The 23755-nt window shown below is 38.8% G+C and overlaps 1 protein-coding gene across 1 annotated transcript in view; it reads left to right on the top strand.

Annotated features, from left to right (window-relative positions):
• The first annotated feature begins 842 nt into the window (after window positions 1-842).
• The window catches only part of timeout (circadian regulator timeout), a 272495-nt gene continuing 249582 nt past the window's right edge, over window positions 843-23755 (top strand). Inside the window, exons 1-2 of the mRNA XM_067767826.1 lie at window positions 843-1087; window positions 1164-1487. Coding sequence (XP_067623927.1) covers window positions 986-1087; window positions 1164-1487 — 426 coding nt within the window. The 5' untranslated portion in view covers window positions 843-985. The remainder of the gene's footprint in view (window positions 1088-1163; window positions 1488-23755) is intronic.

The raw sequence follows: 23755 nt of genomic DNA, 5'->3' as shown, positions 1-23755 counted from the left end.
TTATCTATGAATGCCATACAATATTTAGCTTTTGTTAGAGCTACCATATGTTTATAGTAAGTTTACAATTAGCTATCTTTACATATTCTTATGCAACAATCAAATTAAATTAAAAATCTAGCGTCAGCAACAGCACAGAACGAAGCAATGTTGATCAAGTAGGTAAAAAGTGAAGTGCCGCTATCGCTACATGTCGCGCCTTTTAATATACATGCACCTTTATGCAGAAAATTTCCTCTCGTTCCATGAAGCGTTATCCAGATACGGAAAGAGATTTACCATGCAACTGCAACGCAAATTTATCCATATGGATCACATTGAGCTGCACTATCCGTATTTGAACCACGCTTCATTGGAACGGAACATTTGTTAACTTGGACGGTGCACACAAATCACTTTACCAGATTGCGCATTCACGAGTTCAAAATTGCTTCGTTCTGCGAATATACGTCACAGTTGACGGTGCACTGGGAAAACCCACAAATCACCCACAGAAGATTGCGCATTACGCATGTAAAGAAAAGATCAGCTGTTTTTCTTGTATTTTCTTTCTCTCTTTCATTCGCCCAAGTAGTCAACTGTGACGTATACGCGCAGAACGCATGCGCAATCTGGGTAGGTGATTTGTGAGGACAAGCGTTACATCTTCACCAAACGTTGCTAAATCCCAACAAAAACAGCAACATAATTATCGTTCCGCTACTGGCGCCAATCAAATTTGAACGCAACTCAAAAATTCCTCAACACTCGAAAACCCAACCATTCAACAAGTGGCAGCACATCACGATCAGCTGCTTATTGGATTTGCGCGCACTATTTGACAGTTAACGTGCAAGTTTGATTTTGTTTACAACAAGCAAAACACAATCTTTTGTTAAATTCGTGTTCGTTGCGGGGTATTAAACGGTAAAAAGTGTTAATTTTGTTTAAATAAAGTGTTCTGTAGTGTATTAATAGTGTTAATTAGTCGTTCGTATTTAACGTAATGTCAATTTTACTCGCGGATATCGATGCCACTTGCGCGGCGCTTGGCTATTACGATAATGAGCGCTACCTGGCTGAGCCGGACGCACTGCAAGGTCTGCGGGTATGTACAAATGCTTTCAAATCTGCTTTGCTAAGCAATTGAATTTATGCTTGCTTTATTTCATCTATCATTACAGCATTTAATATGGATTTTGCGGCGTGATTTAGAAAATCATGAATATCGTCGTCATTTAGGTCATGCAAAAGTTGTAAAAACCGACTTAGTTCATATGCTGCATGACTATGTACACGAGCCAGAGTATGCAGATGCGCTTGTACGACTTTTGGTTATCCTTACAAATCCAACGTTGCTTTTGTATCGCGATGGTCCACCAAAAGATTTTCATAGCCGTAAAGTATTTATGGAATTGATTGAAATATTGCAAGGATATAAGAGCGCATTCACCCAGGACAAAGTATGGGTTCCACTCTATGGTATTATTAAAAAAGGATTGGAAATTGTAAGTAGAATGCTTCCTTTTTAAGTTGTTATGTATCTACATATGTGTGTTAAATATAGGGGCAATTGGGGTTGAAGTGTTTACGAAATTGTCAAATGTCCTTCAGATGGGAAAAACATGTTAAGTACTTATGTATTCCAATACAAAATACTCAAAAAATCATTGAACCAAAAAAAGGGCTAAACGAGATTTGAAGAAAAAGATTGTTTGCTGCTAAGCAGAAACGACTGAAGCTTATATTCATTTTTAAAGTTTTTATTTACTGGCACAAGTTCTAAATTTTAAATATTTACATATAAGTATTATATGTTTGACTTAAAAAGGGTTTTCACATCTGAAATTTAATCCCAAAAAATATTATGTAGAAAAATGATCTACTCGATGCCGCGGGTACGAGTTGTTTGACCCCGTGACAGCTAAGTTAAATTTATGTTTTAGCGGGAAAACTCTCCTGGGTATAAGAACCTTCATATTTTAATCCTCGTGAAGTACGAAAGATTTTGTATGGCCATGTCAACTTTCTGAGCCGTTCCGCAAAAATAAGTTAGGTTTTAGTGGTACCAATCAGAATATTCACTTGCCCAGGCGGAGGTTCCAAATAGGCCTCATAAAGAGTTGTCGCTAGGTAAATGTGTTGCTTACGACCCGAATATAAATTAAAATCCCTAACCCTGCATTCATGTTGTGAATACGGCAGACGTGTACTTTCTTGTTGTTGGTGTTGCCCAATCCAATAGGTGCGACGACTCACAAATTGTTCTTTCATAGGGTTGGACCAAAGGCGTAGCGGTGTTAGAGGCGTTTGTTCCACATTGCAATTGAAAAAATGGTTAGAGTCCTGTGGGGACATATTACATGTGTATTCTGGATAAGTAAAACCGATTACAGTATCGCGATTGAAGTTGTGCTAGAGCGCGGGTTCCTCGGGAGATTGCTGCTCTCAACTGCGTGTACTTTGTAGTTTTTCTAACCGAAAAAACAACTCGCTGAAGTGGGCATGGTACCATTTTGGGTATTTTAGTGGTTATTTTAGTAGCCACCTGCTAGAGCCGGCTGACATTTATTTTGTAACATAACACCGTCTATGCCGGATTTCATTATCAGGGAGCTATCAACGTGAGCTGTGTTCCTTCTAGGTCTCGGCTAAATTGGTTCGGTAGTTTTGAGGTAATGTTGTGCTCAATGAACATTAATCATGGTCACATGAACCATAGGCCGTCTAACCGTTGGAACATGGAAATATTTTAATTATTTAAGGTTTCGCGAGGCGAAAAAACTGGAGAGATCATGGAGATAGCCGTTTATTTTATTGCATAGCTCATCGATCTCAGGGCCTGGGCCTGTGGCCATTATTGTGCAGTCATCGGCGTAGGAAACGATTGTGACTCCCTCCGGTGGTGAAGGTAACTTGGATATGTAGAAATTAAACAAAAGTGGGGATAGGACACCACCCTGTGGCACCCCTTGTTTAATTTTCCTTGGTTTTGATGTTTCGTTTCTGAATTTCACCGATGCCTGCCGACCACCCAGATAATTTGCGGTCCACCTTTTAAGACATGGGGGAAGGGTAGACCCTTCCAGGTCTTGCAGTAACGAGCCATGGTTGACCGTATCAAAGGCTTTTGATATATTATTTGGGGGTCGCCTGGATCAAGCTGTCTTATAAGGTCGCGTTCCCTCGCTAAGCTCGCGGCCTCCGCCGGGAAGTGGGGCCGGATTTCGGGAATTCTCCCGGCGGGAATGAAATGTGCCAAGGCGGATTCAATGACCTTACGGAAGGCACGCTCCCCTTGGCGACGATAATTAGGTGCCGTATTTCCATAAAAAAACCTTGGAAATCTTTGACCGCTTTTAGGGACAAATGTAAAACAAAAAATGCCTGAAACTTATTGCAATTAAAGAAATCCACCTAAATATATTTGAACCTATCCCCTCAGTCCATCGTAAGTAGATCAAGTACGAACATTCTAAAACATGGGCATTACGTTAGCAAGCTTACAAAGTTTACACCCACACCTCAGGCGACCTAGCATTTACCGCACAATTACTTAAGTACACAACAGAAAATAAAAGAAGAATTTATAAAAAAAATACGAAAAACTTTGTTAGCTGCATTTTTTCGCTAAATAAACAACGAATAAATAACCAAAGAATAGCCATACAAATCATTAGCGTTCATTGCCAACAGAAGCCAACATGAAAGAAATTGTGGGAAACATTTTTACAAAATAAAGATTACATAAATAAGTGCATAAAGAATTGCGCGCACTTAAACATAAAGGCGCAAAAAAATACAGACTAACAAACAAAGTTAAAGCTTTGGGGCTCGAATAAAGGGAAGGAAACGTGGGGGATTAAATAAGCTCAGCATTAATAAAAGAGCCGGCAACTTTGTAAGGGTACGAAGCGACGACTGACCAGAGATTCATTAAAGTTAAGGAAAAATTACTACACTGCTATATGACTGAACTAAAAAAAAAGTAAAAAGCAGTGGAGAAAATCGCAAGCTGCAGTTCCTAAAAAAACGCCGCTGAAGAATATAAATAAAAAAAATATGACAGACTTTGGCAAACAAATTAAACAAATGGGTGTGAAAGGAGACGTAGAAAATGTAGCTCGTAAAAATAAAAGAATTAAAAAATTGCAAGCATAATCGCATTAAAACCAACAATAAAAACCCCCTCTTACAAGGGTGAATCAATAAGCACTCCTTTTTTGTCTAAAATCACCAGAGTCATCTGTTCTTCCTTATATCGGACGAAAATGTATAATGAAAATCAATTTAAATCATTCTTTTCCAACCTCGTGTGTGACCATTACTCAGCTACTATCGAGGGGTGTTGATGGATCCTCTTTTAAAGAACGTTTTACTGATTCGCATGTCATAACCGTCCGCCACTTAACAAAAACAAATAAATACTTAACGCGTTTCACCACCGAGGAGATTTATGCCGAGCTTCTCTTCCAATGTGCGTCTTGCTCCTTTTCAATTTATCCTACAAATTGGCGGGACGGAACCTACATGCCTAACGCCGACTCCGACCCACTGCTGCAAGCAGATGAATTTTCAATAAAAAGCTTTCAATGGCAGAAATATACGAAGCTTCCAAACCACTGCCGAGAGGCAACCCTGTTTAGAAAACTTATTTCTGATTGAAAAAAACTTTTTTTTTTAATTTTTGATGTTGCTTTGCCTGGGACTTGAACACAGGACCCTCGGTGTGGTGCGGAGCAAGCTACCACCTAACTGTGAACGGTAAATGGAGAATCGGTGAAGCAGGAAACGGTCGACCAATCAATACCACTAAAAAGAGCGAGCAGGGACTCGGTGTCCTCATACCCAAAGTAATTAGTAGAAGGCGGAGACAGAGAATCGATGAACGATTGCTGACGGATGGTGAGCTGATGACAAAACAACTCGTGGGTGGATCAATGGCTGGGCAAACAACCGGTAGACCGTTGGATATTGAAACGATGTCATCCAACAGGCAGATCGGCAAATGGTGAAACCCTATTGACTGGAAGTCTGACGTATTCACTAGACGGGGACATAAGAGGGTATCAACTAAATACAATCGCGCCCAGCCTCACAGGACAAACTAAAAGGGTTGTGTAGGATAAGGTGTGAGCAAATTGAGGTATGAACTAACATTCTCAAGCAGTGCTTTCAACACCTTTGTTACGTACAAATATTTGCACGTAAATTAAAGGTATAATAAACAATTCAAGAAGTTAATGTCCGCGAGATAGAAGGGTGTATTGCGAATGAAATTCTTGCTGCTGTTTTTATCTCTATGCCCTTTAATTGGCTTGCCGATAACTTTGGCAGTGGGTGTGTATGTAGTAGTAACTAAAGTCTTAACTATTTGTGATACTTCCGCAGAAGCAGCGAGAGGTGCAAAAAAGTGTGGTGCTACTAAAAGCGGCATTATACTAGTACCTTGTTTATGTACTGGTACACATAGTCCACAACTCTCAACACACGCGACTATTGTAACGAATTTAGTGAAATTCCGCTTATTCCAAATCTTCTGCTAACGTTCGAATCACTAAACTGTTGAATAAATAACTCCAATATTGAATAATGCAAAAATCGTCTTTATTAGACTACTTGAAAATACTTCACAATAACACTTGTACTTCGCGGGATTCAAAGGGTTGTGTAGCGCAACATATAGCTTCTCCAACCCAATTTTTAACCTCACCTTCGAGCGGCGAATCCCGTTTCACTAACAGACGAGGCTCTGGCGACCCCAAGCTCCTCATGGAACTTGGGGGTGGGGAGGGAGGGATGGCCTGAAGGTTCAATGTGGCCATATAAATCGTTCCCGAGATGGTCGGGCCAGCACCTTAATGGTGCTGTGTTACCGGAGCGTATCGGATCTGTATCCGACAAAGGACCATCACATCGATAACACTCCCCAAATCCTTCGGGGAGTAACCTAACCGCTAACCCCAGCGGGTTAGGGGATCAGAATATACCCGCGGTAGGTATGCCTGTCGTAAGAGGCGACTAAAATACCAGATTCAAGGGGCTGTGTAGCGCAACCTTTCAGGTTGCCAGCGCAATATATAGCTTCTCCAAACCCAATTGTCAACCTCACCTATCCGCGGCGAATCCTGTTTCACTAACAGACGAGGCTCTGGCGACCCCAAGCTCCTCATGGAACTTGGAGGTAGGGAGGGAGGGAATGGCCTGAAGGTTTAATGTGGCCACATAAATCGTTCCCGAGATGGTCGGGCTAGCACCTTAATGGTGCTATGGCACCGGAGCGTACCGGATTTGTATCCGGCAAAGGACCATCACATCGATAACACTCCCCAAAGCCTTCGGGGAGCAACCTTATCGCTACAACAACAACAACAACAACAACCTAATCGCTACAACAACAACAACAACAACTTGTACTTCGCAACTGATAGCTTGCTTAAATCAAACTGATTACGGACTACTCAGCTTCTTGTGCTTTTATACTCTCTGCCCCAATCTCTAGAAGTTTCTTCTTATAGAATCCTCTACCTGATCACTAGCCATACGCTCGTGTATTTGTAGTGTGTAACCATATGCGTGTGTATATGTGAGCGAAGTAGTAGCTGATGATGACATGCGTTTGTGAGTATCTCTCTGCTGCTTGTATGTATGTACATGATGATTAATTTGTTTACGTACATACAAGTGTAGAGCATGCTTTATTTTTGTTGTGGCTTTATTTACTTAGTATCAGATTAGTGATGTATCACTTAGCGTTACTAATATTCGTCACACTATGATAAAACCCGTTACAGCATACCGGTCTGATCGATAACATCAGAAGAGTGATTCAGTTTGCTACATAAGTTTTAGTCAAGCCAAAGCGATGGAAGAGTCCGAACACAGTGTCAGTTCGTATGGTGGCTGTAGGGTTATATTTATATTCAACTTTAAAGTTACCTACTTTAAATAAATTGAATTTTTGTTTTTGTTAATTTTTTATATTTCAATTTTGAAATGAATGTTTCAAAAATTTTCATTCATAAATATAAATATAAATTTTTAAAACGAATTTTTAACATACATTTAGAGTGAATATTAAATGATATTTTTATATAAAAATAAATAGTGGTATATTTATTGCATACTACATTGGCGATCAGCCAGGCCTTTTTAAAAAACCTACAGCAAGAAGAAAAACGCTCATCGTTAATTAAAAACTAAGGATCACGCTGATTTCTTGGAAGTATTTTTAGAAGCTCTATTGGAATGATCAAAAATCGAAGCTAAAACAACGCTGTCTTATGTTGCGAATAATGAAAGCGGAGAATCTGATATATCAATTTATTAAGTGATCGAGTCTATTGAACCAACTAATACAGGGGCGTAGCCAGAAAATTGCCTTGGGGGGAAGGGGGGAGGGTTCAAAAAAAATTTTTTTTTTCAGTTAAATAAATAAAAAACAATTTTTGTCTTTAGCTTTAACATTAAAGTACGTGTATTTAGAATATGATATGAAAAAGGTTACATTAAAAACTCAAGCGCATGCTTCGGCTTTTCTTTCCCATTTCATCTAAAACATCATCAACGGTAACAATTTGATCACGGTGGATGCTTAGTGATGCACAGCCATTTAATCGATTTTCACTAATCGTGTTTCTCAAATAGTTTTTAATCAGCCTAAGAGTTGAAAAAGATCTCTTTTTCGTTGTCGTTGTTTTTTGGAAGCGTACACAAGATTTTCAACAACATGTGAACATTAGGAAAAGCCACAGAATCGCATTCCTGTAATATTAATCATAGATAAATTGATAAAAAAAAAACCGAAGTACCTCCTTCAGGAATAAGTAGAATTCATGCTTTTTGAGCCTATGCATGAGATCTAGTGTATACGTATATAAAATTCAAAAGAAAGAAACTGATCGAATAGAAACAAATTTAATTCAAAAAAGTCATATCTAAACGGAAAAAACACATTTTAAAATGTAAAAAGCACATTATTTTTTCATTTATCAAATAATTTGAATTTTACATTTTTGAAATGTGTTTTTGATATGAAAACAAAAAATAATGTAGATATTACATTATAATAATGTGTTTTCCACATGGAAAATAATGTCAAATTTGCATTATTTTTCAAATTAGGAAATGTGTTCTTCGAAAAAATGCTGTAAATTTAACATTATTTAAATGTGGAGAATAAAATCAAAGCACGACAATTAGTATCGTTTAGTTCGGCAAACAAACAGAATCGTAAGCAATGTTTATATGTACATATGTTTATATATAGCTTGTCGCCGTGACGTAAGGGCAGAAGAATCATGCAAATATTCAGACGCATGGAGTCTTCATATTTGCCTTTTCATTCCGATGAATGTAATCGCGGTTGAGGCAAACGAGCAAGTGCCTGAATTGATTATATTCACTCATGCAATAAGTTGGTTGATTTTAAATCAATGTCGATTATGTTCGTTTAAGCAAGTTAGACTATTTAACACGATCATGTTGCCGAATGTAATCGAACGTTGGTGTGTTCGATCTTTGCTGTTCTCTGATATGTATGTAGATGGTCGGTAGGCAAATTTACAAGGAAACTTCTTTATGAAATTATAGTAAAAGTTAACATGTACATTTTGTTGTAGACTAAGTGATATAATAAGCACATAAACGTATAAGTCTGGCAGCATGACTGCTATAAAATGTAATTGATGTTGTGATGGCGACAGGTTAGTCGTACTCACAGGCCACGAACAATGATCATGGTGTGATTTAAAGTTAATAAAGCAGCAAGTACTTCAGCTCAGGTGGGGAAAAATACTCACAACCCTCTTAAAGTAAAATATTGTCAAATTAAATTAATTAAAAGTGTGCGAAATGTCTGGAAAAATCTCAAAGAGATAAAATCGCGACGCCCTTAGTGAAATGGGCGTGGATTTTCCAGCAACAGCCACATTATGCTAATTACGTCGGCTTTTAGCAGCAACAGTCGGCGCACAAAGACAACAGCGTGGCGAGACCAACGATCAGGAAACGGTAGAAACGCCAATAGCTGGAGGAATAATTGCTGATGGACATAACAGCAGCCCAAAGATACCATCAATTACCGGACATTTTCAGTTCCCCGCAGACAATGCGCACGGCGCAGAGGCAACACCAATGCAAAGCGAGCAGCGTAACGGCATGACACAGCGTAACGGCATGACACAAGCGTCGCATGAAACAGCAACCGCGACGGCGACTGCGAGCGCCGACACAGACCACGCGGTGAACAACAGCAACTTAAGCGACATAGAGGTACAGTTGGAGAAAAGATTGCGCATCCTTCAATTACAAGCAGAAATTCAGAGACTTGAGGCGCAACCTTCCGCAATTAACTGCAACCTTCCGACTAATCTAAGTGATGTGCAAAACTCCTTCCGAAACTTCAGTGGTGACGATAAGCACGATGTTATGAAATGGATAAAGGAGTTCGAAGACGGGGCGATGGCATACGGATATGACGACGAGGTGAAATTAGAAGTACTTGAAGTTAACAAAAATCATTCAGATGCGTTAGTAAACGACTCTTGTATTATCTCTGTGCAAACTTCTGAGGCTGTACTAGATTTCGACGCAGATACAGAGGTTAAGAAAATTTTTAATATCGAAATTAGCGAAAATAGTAACGAAGATATTGACGTCAGACCTCGGCTACCTTCAGTTTGGGCAAAAAGCTTCCGACTTATGATTAAAAACACTTAAGTCCGAAAACAAATTGATGAACTTCCGAATATTGGGTACGAACCAAAAATATTACTTTCGTCAAAGATCCCGACCTTCTGTTCACCAAGACGTCTATCGTTCGCCGAAAAAATAGAAGTTAACCGCATAATAGAAGATTTACTTAAGAAAGGTATTATTCGACCCAGTGACTCCACTTACGCGTCACCAATTGTACTTACGAAAAAGAAGTCCGGTGAAACCAGAATATGTATAGACTATAGGAACCTAAATAAATCGTAAGAGATAACTACCCACTCCCATTGATAGAAGATTGCCTAGAACACCTAGGGGAAGTGCATTGTGACGCTAGCACTCGCGGTTTCGGTGCCATACTTCTGCAGAGGCAGGATGATAATAACTCAGTTAATAGGTCTACGGGACAATACCGAGCCAGGCTCTGTTCGAGGTAAACCAAAGGGGTGAGGTAGTTGACAAGCTAACAGAACACCTTGAAGAGTACGCTCCAGACCCGGTGGGAAGGGACCTAGAGGCAATCATGAGTAGGGTTAGCGAAAAAATAATAAAATTGCAAAATTATAACTCAGGTCGAAGTGAACAGAAGCGAGTTAAAGTAAAGACGTTCAACGAAGGATTTTTCGTTGTGATCAAGAATATAGACACCACAATATGGGTGAATAAGAAGCTCTTGCCCAAATTTAAGGGACCATATGCCATTCACAAGAAACTCCCAAACGACCGGTATGTTGTAAAAGACATAGAAAATGGACAAATCACGCAAATACCATACAATAGCGTTATTGAAGCTTGTAACATGAAATTATGGAAAAGAAAGAGTAACGAGGAGGACGATGGTAAAGGTATTTCATGCTAAAAGCAACACTTGACATATACACCAGCGTGTATGTATGTATGTATAGATGAAATATGAAATATATACATATGTAAACTAGAAGACCCGGCAGACGTTGTCCTGCCCTGAATTTGGCCAATCTGCATACATTTTAATAAGCTTTTTCCGTCTGACTCTGCCCTCCCCTCTCTTCACCTTTTCCTAATCCTTTTATTCACTCCTCCCTCCGTCTTTTTCGCTTCATCTATCTCCATCTTCGTCTCATTCTATCTCTTACTCAATCTCCTTCTCTTTCTCTCTTTTCTCTTCTCTCAATTTCTTCTCATTCTTCTGCATCCCTTATTGCCTGTCCCAGAAGGTGGTATGTATTTTATTCCAGTCCCAGTTCCAGTCCCATTCCGAGTCTCAGTCCCAGTCCTAGTCCTAATCCCAGTCCCAGTCCCAGTCCGTCTCCGGATAATATATTACTCTATACTAAAGTGCTCATCAACAGCTTTCATTTGATATCCATATTGTATAAACACTGTCTAGGCATTCACTGGCCCACGTTTTGGCCTATATCTCGAGACCCTAGTCACCCAGGGGTATGAAAATTACCCTCTGCTAAAGCACTCATCCACAGCTTTCATTTGATATCCATATTCTATAAACACGTTCTTGGGGTACCCGGGTCCACGTTTTGGCCTATATCTCGAGACCCTAGTCACCAATAGGTATGAAAACTACCCTGTACTAAAGCACTAATCAACAGCTTTCATTTGATATCCATATGTTATAAACACATTCTAGGGGTGCCCGGGTCCACGTTTTGGCCTATATCTCGAGACCCTAGTCACCCAGGGGTATGAAAATTACCCTCTACTAAAGCACTCATCAACAGCTTTCATTTGATATCCATATTCTATATACACATTCTAGGGGTACCCAGGTCCACGTTTTTGCCTATATCTCGAGACCCTAGTCACCCAGGGGTATGAAAATTACCCTCTACTAAAGCACTCATCAACAGCTTTCATTTGATATCCATATTCTATAAACACACTTTTGGGGTACCCGGGTCCACGTTTTGGCCTATATCTCGAGATCCTAGTCACCAATAGGTATGAAAACTATCCTGTACTAAAGCACTCATCAACAGCTTTCATTTGATATCCATATTCTATATACACATTCTAGGGGTACCCAGGTCCACGTTTTTGCCTATATCTCGAGACCCTAGTCACCCAGGGGTATGAAAATTACCCTCTACTAAAGCACTAATCAACAGCTTTCATTTGATATCCATATTCTATAAACGCTCTTGGGGTACCCGGGTCCACGTTTTGGCCTATATCTCGAGACCCTAGTCACCAATAAGTATGAAAACTACCCTGTACTAAAGCACTAATCAACAGCGTTTATTTGATATCCATATGTTATAAACACATTCTAGGGGTGCCCGGGTCCACGTTTTGGCCTATATCTCGAGACGCTAGAGACCTATCCTATATTTCAAGGTAGATCAAACTACACACGGGGTGCAAAACAAATTCAAAATCGGTTCAGTAGTTTAGGAGTCCATTGGCCTCAATTGTGTGACACGTGTTTTTTATATATTAAGATAATGTTAGTACATAAGAGTAGAATGTATTTAAGTGTTCATTACATATGATCGGGTCGATCATTAAGTCTTGCAGCATGACTGCTATAAAATGTAATTGAGAGAGCATGTATGTGATGGCGACAGGTTAGTCGTACTCACAGGCCACGAACAGTGATCATGGTGTGATTGAAAGTTAATAAAGCAGCAAGTACTTCAATTTGTATATTTAATAAATTGCAGGATTATTATGAAACAGTATATGATTAAAATATAAGTGTTCACTTCGTACATACATATGTTTGCATATTAAAAATATAATATCACCAATAAAGTAAATACGTAGCAGAATTTTAAAGGAATTTATTAACATAGACATAAAAACATCAAATATTTGAATTGTAACGACCAAAAAAATCAAATGATCCTGTGCCAAGGGGGGCAGTTTAACAACAAATGTAATAGGAACAACAGCTCACTTGCGATTAGACACCTTTACATGTCGCTTATTTATTTTTGATAAAACAAACAAATTGAATTTTTTAATAGATAGTGGAGCAGAAATTTCAGTGCATCCGGTTTCAAAATCTTCATGTTCGAAAAAGTCATCAGATGTTATTATAACGGCAGCTAACGGTTCAACGATTTCGATATACGGTAAAAAACTTTTAAATATAAATTTAGGACTGCGTCGCGAATTTCCGTTCACGTTTTTAATAGCAGATATAGCCAAAACAACTATCGGTGCTGATTTGCTGTGTAAATATGGTCTCTTAGTTGATATTAAACGCAAATGCTTAGTAGATCCGGTAACAAGTCTTTCAGTTAACACAATTTCATGTGTTTGTAATGTTGATAACAAATTTACAAAGTTATTGAACGAATTTCCTTCTTTATTTTCTGAACCAGATTATTCACAACCAGTTAGACATTCACAGACTAGTCACTGAAGTAAATTTGCCATTTTCTAAACCAAGGCGTTTAGACCCTATTAAATTCAAAGTAGCTAAAACTGAATTCGATTTTTTAGTAAAGACAGGGATATGTAGGCCTTCTAATTCAGCGGTAGCATCTCCTTTGCATCTTATACCCAAGAAGGAGTTAAATGACTGGCGCCCTTGTGGAGATTTTAGAAGATTAAACGTTGTAACAGTCATTGATCGTTATCCTTTGTCCCATGTTCATGACTTCAACATGAATCTCAGAAATAAGAAAGTATTTTCGAAGCTAGATTTGGTAAGAGCTTATCACCAAATAATAAATAGCAGAAGAGGATATCTATAAAACTGCAATCACTACGCCTTTTGGCATGTTTGAATTTGTACGAATCCCTTTTGGGCTTAGAAACTCCGCGCAAACTTTTCAACGGTTTATTAATGAAGTAGTTAATGATTTAGACTTTGTTTTTACATATACTATCTCTTAGTGGCAAGCGATGAGGAACAACATTTCAAAGATCTTCGCGTACTATTTCAGCGCCTCACGGAGTACGGGTTAAATATAAAACCGAGTAAATGTACTTTTGGCGTAACAAATGTTGACTTTTTAGGACACAGGCACGCAGGCACAAACATTTATTGGTATGGTTAATTATTACCATCGATATATACATACCAAAATTAGCAGAGTTTACGACAGTTATCTATGATTTAATTAATAGAAAAAATAAGAAGCGAGACAAGATTTTAATTTGGGACGATACATCTAAAGCTTTCGAATGCATTAAAGAAAAGTTTGCATCTGCGATATTGTTAAATCATTTTAACAAAGATGCAAAACTTTCTTTAAATGTAGATGCATCCAATTCGGCAATAGGTGGTGTCATACATCAAACGTTTAATAACAAATCAGAACCACTTTCATTCTTTTCAGAGAAATTGTCTCCATCCAAATTAAATATAGTGCATTTGATAGGGAACTATTAGCTATTTATTTGAACATTAAACATTTTCGTTACCTTCTAGAAGGACGTCAATTTACAGTTTTCACAGATCACAATCCTCTAGTATTTGCTTTAAATTCATAAACAGAACACAGTCCAAGACAAACTAGACATATGGAATTCATTGCACAGTTTACGAATGACATTAGGTATATTAAAGGACAGGAAAATGTTGTAGCTGATACATTATCTCGTGCGTTTGAAGTAGAAGCGATTAATAATACGGGCATTAATTTAAAAATTTTACAAAGTGAACAACAACAAGACAGTGAATTAGGCAAACTTATCTCAGAGCAAACATTTTTAAATTCGAAACTAATAAAAATTCCTGTTCTTAACTTTAATATATGGTGAGAAGTGTCAGGAGAAAATCCTAGGCCATTCATTCCAAACAATTTAAGAAAAATAATATTTGATATGTTACATGGGATTTCACATCCTGGTAGTAGAGCTACACGTCGTTTGATAGTTAAGAAATATTTTTGGCCAAAAATGAATAAGGACATCAATACTTGGTCCAAAGAATGTATAAGTTGTCAAAAATCGAAAGTATATCGTCATACAAAATTTCCAGTTCTGAAAGTTCCAATTCCAAAAACTAGATTTGAACACATTCACTTAGATATTGTCGGACCCTTGCCTGTTTCAAAAGGATATCGTTACATATTAACTATAACAGATAGATTTACACATTGGCCAGAGGCATTTGCGCTTAGAGATATTTCTGCAGTTGCGGTTGTAAATAAATTTTTTAAGGAATATATTTCACGTTTTAGGGTTCCATTGGAAATAACAACGGATCAGGGATCTCAGTTTACTTCAAACTTATTTTCAGAATTAACGAAACTTCTTGGAAGACATCAAATAACGACTACTTCCTATCATCCCCAAGCTAATGGATGGATAGAACGTTTCCATAGACAGCTTAAATCTTCAATAATGGCTAGGAATGGGTCCAGGGATTGGTATGAAGAGTTACCAATAGTGCTTATGGGTTTGCGATCGATTTTTAAAGAAGATATTTCGGCAACACCAGCTGAAATGTTTTATGGTTAAAGATTACCTGGTGAATTATTTGTTTCAACTACAGAGAACGTAACTTCAGCGGATGTTTTAAGTAGTTTGCGTGAACATTTTAAAAATTGTAAATCAAATTTGGAACATCATCAAAATTCAAGCGGTATTTTTGTTCCAAAAGATTTAAAAGATTGTCATTTTGTTTTTTTACGTGTGATAAACAAACATTCGTTGCAGCATCCGTATGAGGGTCCTAATAGAGTTATTGTAAAATATATTAAAAACTTTAAAATTGAGATCAATGATGAAATTAAATCTATTTCTATTGATCGTTTAAAACCAGCAATGATTGATAAAATACAGATACCTAACACAAAAACAAAAAAGAAAGTTACTTTTAATTTATACAACGTTAAATCTCCGGAAGGGGGAGTATTATATTTATATTCAACTTTAAATGTACCTACTTTAAATAAATTTAATTTTTGTTCTTGTTAATTTTTTATATTTCAATTTTGAAATGAATGTTTCAAAAATTTTCATTCAGATATAAATTTTTAAATCGAATTGAATACAACATTTAGGAGTGAATATTAAAAGATATTTTTATATAAAAATAAATAGTGGTATATTTATTGCATACTACAGTGGCAACTTTAATTGGGACGGAGTTTAAGTTATTAATTGTGACTATAATACTGACCCACAACGTTCTAGTCGTGGTAAGCTTTCTGTTTGCAAGGGTGCGACTTGGGTTCAGGCAACAGAAAGCTGAATTGAGACAGAGTTCTCATCGTGCTGCACTCAATGAACACGTGCAGCATATGCTTTTTCGGAGCCATCAGAGAAATCGTGACCGTTAGGGGAAAGTGCACGCATCGGGAAATGGTTATGTTGCTGATGATTCGACTTCTTCATCCCAGTCGGTACCTTCAAACTACAGCTATTGGAGGGGGGTTTTTGCTAAGATGATTATTGGCGATAGCCAAATCTTTTTGGATAGTTAAACTCTATCAAAATCATAGCGCCTTCTACAGTGCGATCGAGGGTGGTCTGGGAGTGCCTGACCTCGCCTGCTATTGCATGTTGTTGTTGTTGTTGTAGCGATAAGGTTGCTCCCCGAAGGCTTTGGGAAGTGTCATCGATGTGATGGTCCTTTGCCGGATAGAGATCCGGTACGCTCCGGTAACACAGCACCATTAAGGTGCTAGCCCGACCATCTCGGGAACGATTTATGTGGCCACATTAAACCTTCAAGCCATCCCTCCCTCCTTCGCCAGAGCCTCGCCTGTTAGTGAAACAGGATTCGCCGCGGATAGGTGAGGTTGACAATTGGGTTTGGAGAAGCTATATATTGCGCTGGCAACCTGAAGGGTTGCACTACACAGCCCCTCTTACAACAGGCATACCTACCGCGGGTATATTCTGACCCCCTAACCCGCTGGGGGGCTTGCGATTGCATCGAATTATGTTACAGTTAAGATTATATGGGTCCAGGGTAACTGTCAAGCGGATCTCTTAGCCCGCATCGGTACAACTGAACCGGATGAAGATGGCTGTAGGGATTTCGGGATTCCGCTGGCTACCTGTGGATTGCTCCTCCATAGCTGGGCCTCGAGTCAGCTCAGCAAACGTTGGGCGGACACTATGTCTTGCAGGGTAGCAAGATCTTTCTAGCCGAAAGTGGATGGCAGGAGGTCTGCTGAAATAATTGGGTTCACTAAGGCTCACCTATCAATGGTCAAGGGGGTTTTAACAGGGCACTGTCCCATGAGTATCCATTCGGTACGTCTCAATATACTGGAAACTCAATCGTGCTGCAGCTGTATGGAGGATGATGAGGTGGAATCACCAAATCACTTTATGCTTGATTGCCCAGCTTTTGCCAGAACTAGGCGAAAGTACTTCGGTTGCGACTCACTTGGATCTCCCGAGGATTTATCCAAAGCTGAGATCGGTATCATTCGGAGCTTTATCGTTGCTACCCAACGATTCTCTAAGTAGCTAGATCTAAGTCACCGTTATTTTTGTTGTGTGTAGTATCACAACGCACCGTCGTTTTGTCCAAGTGAGCTTTCCTTAACAGGACAGCTACCACCTATCCTAACCTAACCTATATATCCTTCTTTAATTAAAAGAAGTACCTGACCTCGAAATTTCACTGAGCGGACTCTACATATTTTTCAATGCGATAATCTTACTAAAATCTACTGGTTAATCTACCCTCGTATATTCACGAACTACGCTATCTCGCCATTTGGCAAATGCACTCTACCCACAAGCAACCTTACCAAAACGTCGGTATCTCGCACTTAAATTGTTTATATACACACAGATGCGAGAGACGTTATCCAAATATTTATATCTATGTACTTTCAAACGCAATAGGAAAAAGTTAATAAAAAATATGTAGTTAAAAACTAAAATATCAACTGAGTGCAATTGCAGAAGTTAAGCTCTATCTTTATACCAGCTAATTTATGTACTACTGTACCTTTGGAGTTCGAAATACTCGGTGCTCTCCCGTCTGAACTATTACTGTGCCATTCTCGCTCAATGTCAGAGCCTAGTTGGCGGCAAAACGCCGACGCCCGCTCAACATTAAGTCAAGGATTACTAAATAGTTTTATGGCCGACAGTTGCGAACTAGCAAATGGAAACGACGACGGTATGCGCTGCGAAAAGTAATAAAAAAAAAAGGTAAAACTCAAAGCTACAATGAATAAGTTTTAAGTTTTTAATGATTTTTATAGTAAGCATCGTATTTTTTATTTCTACATTTAATTTTTTTCTTCATTGTAAAAATGTGCGCACTCACTCCTTTGTAACTTTTACTCAACTGGTAATTTGATGTATTAAATGGATTAATTAAAATAGTCAGCCACGTACAGTTGACTTGGTGGCGGCTATTGCAGAGTTCATGCTGATGTGTTTCAGCTGTTAACACTTTCGCTACTGCAGGTACACTGGTATCCCACAGCATGTTCACTTGTTCACTATTCGCATTCCATACGTGTTTAATGGCGTATGGTTTTGATCAGACACGTTAACAGCCGCTAATATTGCATGCAATTTACGAGTAATTTTCATAAATATTACGTTTATATCTAAGAGGCGTTGATATTTCTATAGAAAAATATTGCCCTTATACTGGTATGTGGAAATGTATACTTTTATAAGTGAAAAAAGGAGTTTTGGGACGCATGTGTTCCAGTAGGGTTTTAAAAACTGACAAACATGCCCCAGCAGTACGTTGTACATCATCAGTTAATTTTTATACTCAGCTGAGCAGAGCTCACAGAGTATATTAACTTTGTTCGCGTAACGGTAATCCGTAACGGCATAAACTAATCGAGATAGATATAGACTTCTGTATATCAAAATGATCTGGGCAAAAAAAGAAATTCATTTAGCCATGTCCGTCCGTCCGTCCGTAAACACGATAACTTGAGTAAATTTTGAGATATCTTCATGAAATTTGGTATGTAAGTTCCTGGGCGCTCGTCTCAGATCGCTATTTAAAATTAACGACATCGGACTACAACCACGCCCACTTTTTCGATATCGAAAATTTCGAAAAACCGAAAAAGTACGTTAATTCATTACCAAAGATAAAGCGATGAAACTTGGTAGGTACGTTGACATTATGACGCAATATAAAAAAATAGTAAAAGTTTGGACAATGGGCGTGGCACCGCCCACTTTTAAAAGAAGGTAATTTAAAAGTTTTGCAAGCTGTAATTTGGCAGTCGTTGAAGATATCATGATGAAATTTGGCAGGCACGTTACTCCTATTACTATATATGTGCTAAATAAAAATTTGCAAAATCGAATGACGAACACGCCCACTTTAAAAAAAAAATTTTTTAAAGTCAAGTTTTAACAAAATATTTAATATCTTTACAGTATATAAGTAAATTATCTCAACATTCAACTCCATTAATGATATGGTGCAACAAAATACAAAAATAAAAGAAAATTTCAAAATGGGCGTGGCTCCGCAATTTTTCATTTAATTCGTCTAGAATACTTTTAATGACATAAGTCGAATATAAATTTACCAATCCTTGTGAAATTTGGTAGGGACATAGATTCTATGACAATAACTGTTTTCTGTGAAAATGGGCGAAAGCAGTTGGAGCAACGCCCAGTTTTTATACACAGTCGACCGTCTGTCCTTCCGCTCGGCCGTTAACCCGATAACTTGAACAAAAATCGATATATCTTTACTAAACTTAGTTCACTTACTTATCTGAACTCACTTTTTATTGGTGTAAAAAATGACCGAAATCCGACTATGACCACGCCCACTTTTTCGATATCGAAAATTACGAAAAATGAAAAAAATGCCATATTTCTATACCAAATATGAAAAAAGAGATGAAACATGGTAATTGGATTGGTTTGTTGACGCAAAATATAACTTTAGAAAAAACTTTGTAAAATGGGTGTGACACCATATTAAGTAGAAGAAAATGAAAAAGTTCTTCAGGGCGAAATCAAAAGCCCTTGGAATCTTGGCAGGAATACTGTTCGTGGTATTACATATATAAATAAATTAGCGGTACCCGACAGATGATGTTCTGGGTCACCCTGGTCCACATTTTGGCCTATATCTCGAAAACGCCTTCACATATACAACTAAGGGCCACTCCCTTTTAAACCCCTGATTAATACCTTTAATTTGATACCCATATCGTACAAACACTTTCTAGAGTCCACCTTTATGGCGATATCCCAAAATGGCGTCCACCTATAGAACTATGGCCCAATCCCTTTTAAAATTCTCTTTAATAGCTTCCATTTGAAACCCATGTCATACAAACACATTCCAGGGTTACCCTAGGTTCATTTTGCTAAATGGTCACTTTCCCTTATTTTGTCTCTAAAGCTCTCAGCTGAGTATGTAATCTTCGGTTACACCCGAACTTAGCCTTCCTTACTTGTTTCATTTTGCAACGTCGAAAACCCTAAAACTGTCGAAATATTTTTAAGAAGACGGCAATGAAGCCAATAAATCAGGAACTTGTTTCAGTAACGGGAGTTCTGATATTTATCGTCATTCGTCGAATAAAACCTCTAAGACTACGATTTTCCCAGGGAGGGTAGTCAGTTGAGTAACGAGAGGTCTATTTCCAATGATGGCATATTCGACCAACTTGAATGAGAACAAGCTGTTTGAGGAACCCTTCGCTATGTTTTTTTACCACACCGGAATCGTATGTTAACGAAAAAACCGCTAATGCAAAATCGCAGAAATTATTGCGCGTGATTCAAACACCCTACAAAATATGTTCCAAATTGTTTCCAAGACGCATATCTTTGAACATCGCTCGATGCAATAACGAGAGGGAAATAGTGGTGTGACGTCACGAAGGCATCACTGCTGCTCAGTAACTGGCACATATATGAAATGAGTTCTGAAAATATTAAAGATGGAACCGGGGTAGAGTTTCCATGCGCTGGGATCGTAAAGAAGTACCGCAAAAAATGATGTGGGCTTAAAAGAGCAAACGACAGAATTGCACGATTTAAACAGAAAAACAAGCAAATGGTGGAGAAAAGTTGTTTCTCCTGGCATAATGATAGCTGCTGTTAACAATTAGGTTATATGTATATATTCGGAGTATTATAGGAAAAAACGTCTCTTCAGTGCTTGTAGAAATTGGTGAGTAATTGATTAAAAGGGGAAAGCAATATACCTTATATAAATGATCCCGCCGGTCTGGAAGATCATCGAATAGGTACAAAGTTAATAAGAGATGTAGGGGATCATGTAACCATGCAGTATTAAAAAAAAAAGCATTGATGCGCCCGACACGTTACCTCTTTCCTCTCACCCATTTGTGAGCTAAAATAACGATTATGTCCCTAATCCCTATATTTTTTCGCCTTGGGAAATCTGACATTGACACCGACAAAATCTTCTTCGACCTTATTTGCAACAAACAAAAAGAATTGTCGATCATAAATTAAATCCACGTAGACGGCCTTACGCTACCCACTGTCACCCAAAAATGCCGCCAAGCCCAAAGGTTACTCACTAGAAGAAAATACATGCCTGCCAAAACACAGCTCTCGGAATCGCTACGGGCCGTCTTCTTATGTCCACAGAACACCACCTATACAGTGAGGCGAGAGTATTCCCCAGAATCCTGGCAACGCCACAGACATCTGATTGAAGAGGCCTCGCCTCCCAGGGGCTTAAGAAGTCATATCCGCATGCACTCATGATGCTTGATGCAGCCGTATGTAGAAGAAAAATCTCAGTGATATCAACTAAAAGGTGTCGGACCTCTGAGTCAGAAATCATACGGCGAACCGCGTTCGTAAAGTAAAAGTAAAATACGCTAAACTCACGGTGGATGAAAACAGTCTATCCAGGGAGACGGGCTTAACTCTAACTCAACTTCGATCTGCATACTGTAGCATATTATCTTATCTATCCAGAATCAATCCCGACATACATAATGTATGTCATGCTTTCAACGTGTACCCACATGACACCAACCATCTTTCTAACTGTAATATGGAACCAATGCCTCTTACACCAATTTCTGTCTCGTCCACACCGGTTGAAATTGCAAGTTTCCCCGGAATTCGGATATACGATTTTGATGACTGGTCCCACCTATTGAATGGTGAGAAGCACTGCTCCAACAAAAGTTTCCCGGACTCCAGACAGACGATATTGATCAGTGGTCCCACCTTTTGGATGGGGCGAAGTACTGCTACAACAACAACAATAATGTTGATCCGCTCCATGCGGCTAATCGGAAAGTCGTAAAAAGGGAAAGTCGGCGAAAGGGTTAAATTGCAGTATAAAATATAATGGAGTAACCATCTAAAAGTTTATTGCACTGCTATCCTCTCAATTTTTTTCTTACACAAAAAAAGTAAAGAAAAAGTTATTGACACATATCTTTTTTTTAATGCAATGAATTGCAAAAATGCCATGCCACTAAATGCAATGAAGATCTCGTTCCATGCCGTTAAATGACAATTAGGTTTATGACTGTCGCCCATCTCGTTGCATCTCTGTGTTTTATTTTTGGCAATTTTTTTCACGAGGCTGACATTTTAATTGCATTTTGTGTGCAAAAATCACGGCCAACGATATCGGTTGATAACGTTAGGAGTATAATTCTGAAAATGTTAAAAATTTGCCATACGATAAAATAGAAATGCAGTTTTTTATACTCACAAACTGTGCTAAAACTTTTTGTGCAGCCAGTTGACAGAAGGATAAACGCGTATACTACTTAGCATTGAGTGCACCACAGATTGTGGCAAATTGTGCATTTTAAAAAGTTGGTGAATTTGGAAATCGACTTGATTGCGTGGTAATTAACAGTGAAATATACGTGCTAACTTTTTAAAGGCATTCCGGCAGCCATTTTTTGCAGTTTGGCTTGTCCCGAAATCGTAAGCGACCGTACTCAACAAAAAGCCACCATGCATATATCAGCTTCAGCATCCCCCTAAAGAGGGAAGAGAAGGGAAGAACCATTAGAAAGCCTATGCCAACGAACTGGACGAAATTCCAGAAATATGTGGAAACAAAACTGGGACAACTCAAAGAGGTTTCCAATTTAGATGAACTGGGGGAGTCTAATGTTTTCCCAACAAATATGCCTATGACTGCGTATATCAGAGCTTTCGCTCTAAGAAGATTCAGAGGACAAGCAAAGCCGCCATGGTGGAACAATGAGCTGAGTCTTCTTATAAGGCAGGTAAAAGAAATGCTTAAGCTTGCAAAGGCCAAGGAAAGCAAAGCGTTCGAGTAAAGCTATCTGAGAGAAGGGAGTCTCATGGAAACATTTCTGTGCGAGCATCGAGCGCTCCAGCGAAACAGCGTGGCTTACGAAAGTCGTAGCAAGGGCAAACATAGTCCAGGAACTAATAGAGAAAGATAACGGGGAATGATCACGGAATAGTGAGGAGTCCCTTTAGGTACTTTTCGACACATATTTCTTATCGGAAAATGATTCAGAAGAGCAGTAAACAGCACTTACTAAAAAAATAAATAAATGTAAGGCGCGATAACCTCCGAAGAGATCTAAGGCCGAGCTTCTCTTCCAATTTGCGTCGTGCTCCTCTTGATTTTTCCCTACAAATTGGCCGGACGGGACCTACATGTTTTATGCCGACTCCGAACGGCATCTGCAAGGCAGATGAGTTTTCACTGAGAGCTTTTCATGGCAGAAATACAATCGGAGCGCTTGCCAGACACTGCCGAGGGGCGACCCCGCTTAGAAAAATTTTCTTCTAATTGAAAAATCTTATTTCTAAAATTTTGATGTTGCTTTGCCCGGGAGTTGAACCCAGGGCATACGGTGTGATAGGCGGAGCACGCTACCATCACACCACGGTGGCCGATTAGTGTCGGGTTTGGTGGCCGTTACCAAGATAGAATCGGCGGTGAAAACCTTCTCTAACTTTAAATTGCCGGTGACTTTAACTTGATAGCTATTGAATGAGGCATACCAAAGATTAACCCAAGAGCGCGCCAGCGGGTTAGGGGGCTTAGAATATACACGCGGTAGGTATGCCTGTCGTAAGAGGCGACTAAAATACCAAATTGATTCAAGGGGTTGCCATCGCAATATAAAGCTTCTCCAACCAAATTGTCAACGTCGCCTACCCGTGGCGAATCCAGTTTCATTAACAGGCAAGGCTATGGCGA

This window comes from Eurosta solidaginis, chromosome 1 (genome assembly GCF_040869045.1).
Source record: "Eurosta solidaginis isolate ZX-2024a chromosome 1, ASM4086904v1, whole genome shotgun sequence".
In the NCBI taxonomy this organism is placed as follows: domain Eukaryota; kingdom Metazoa; phylum Arthropoda; class Insecta; order Diptera; family Tephritidae; genus Eurosta; species Eurosta solidaginis.
Note: the sequence above shows the minus strand (reverse complement) of the source record. Positions and strands in the feature narration are given on the sequence as shown.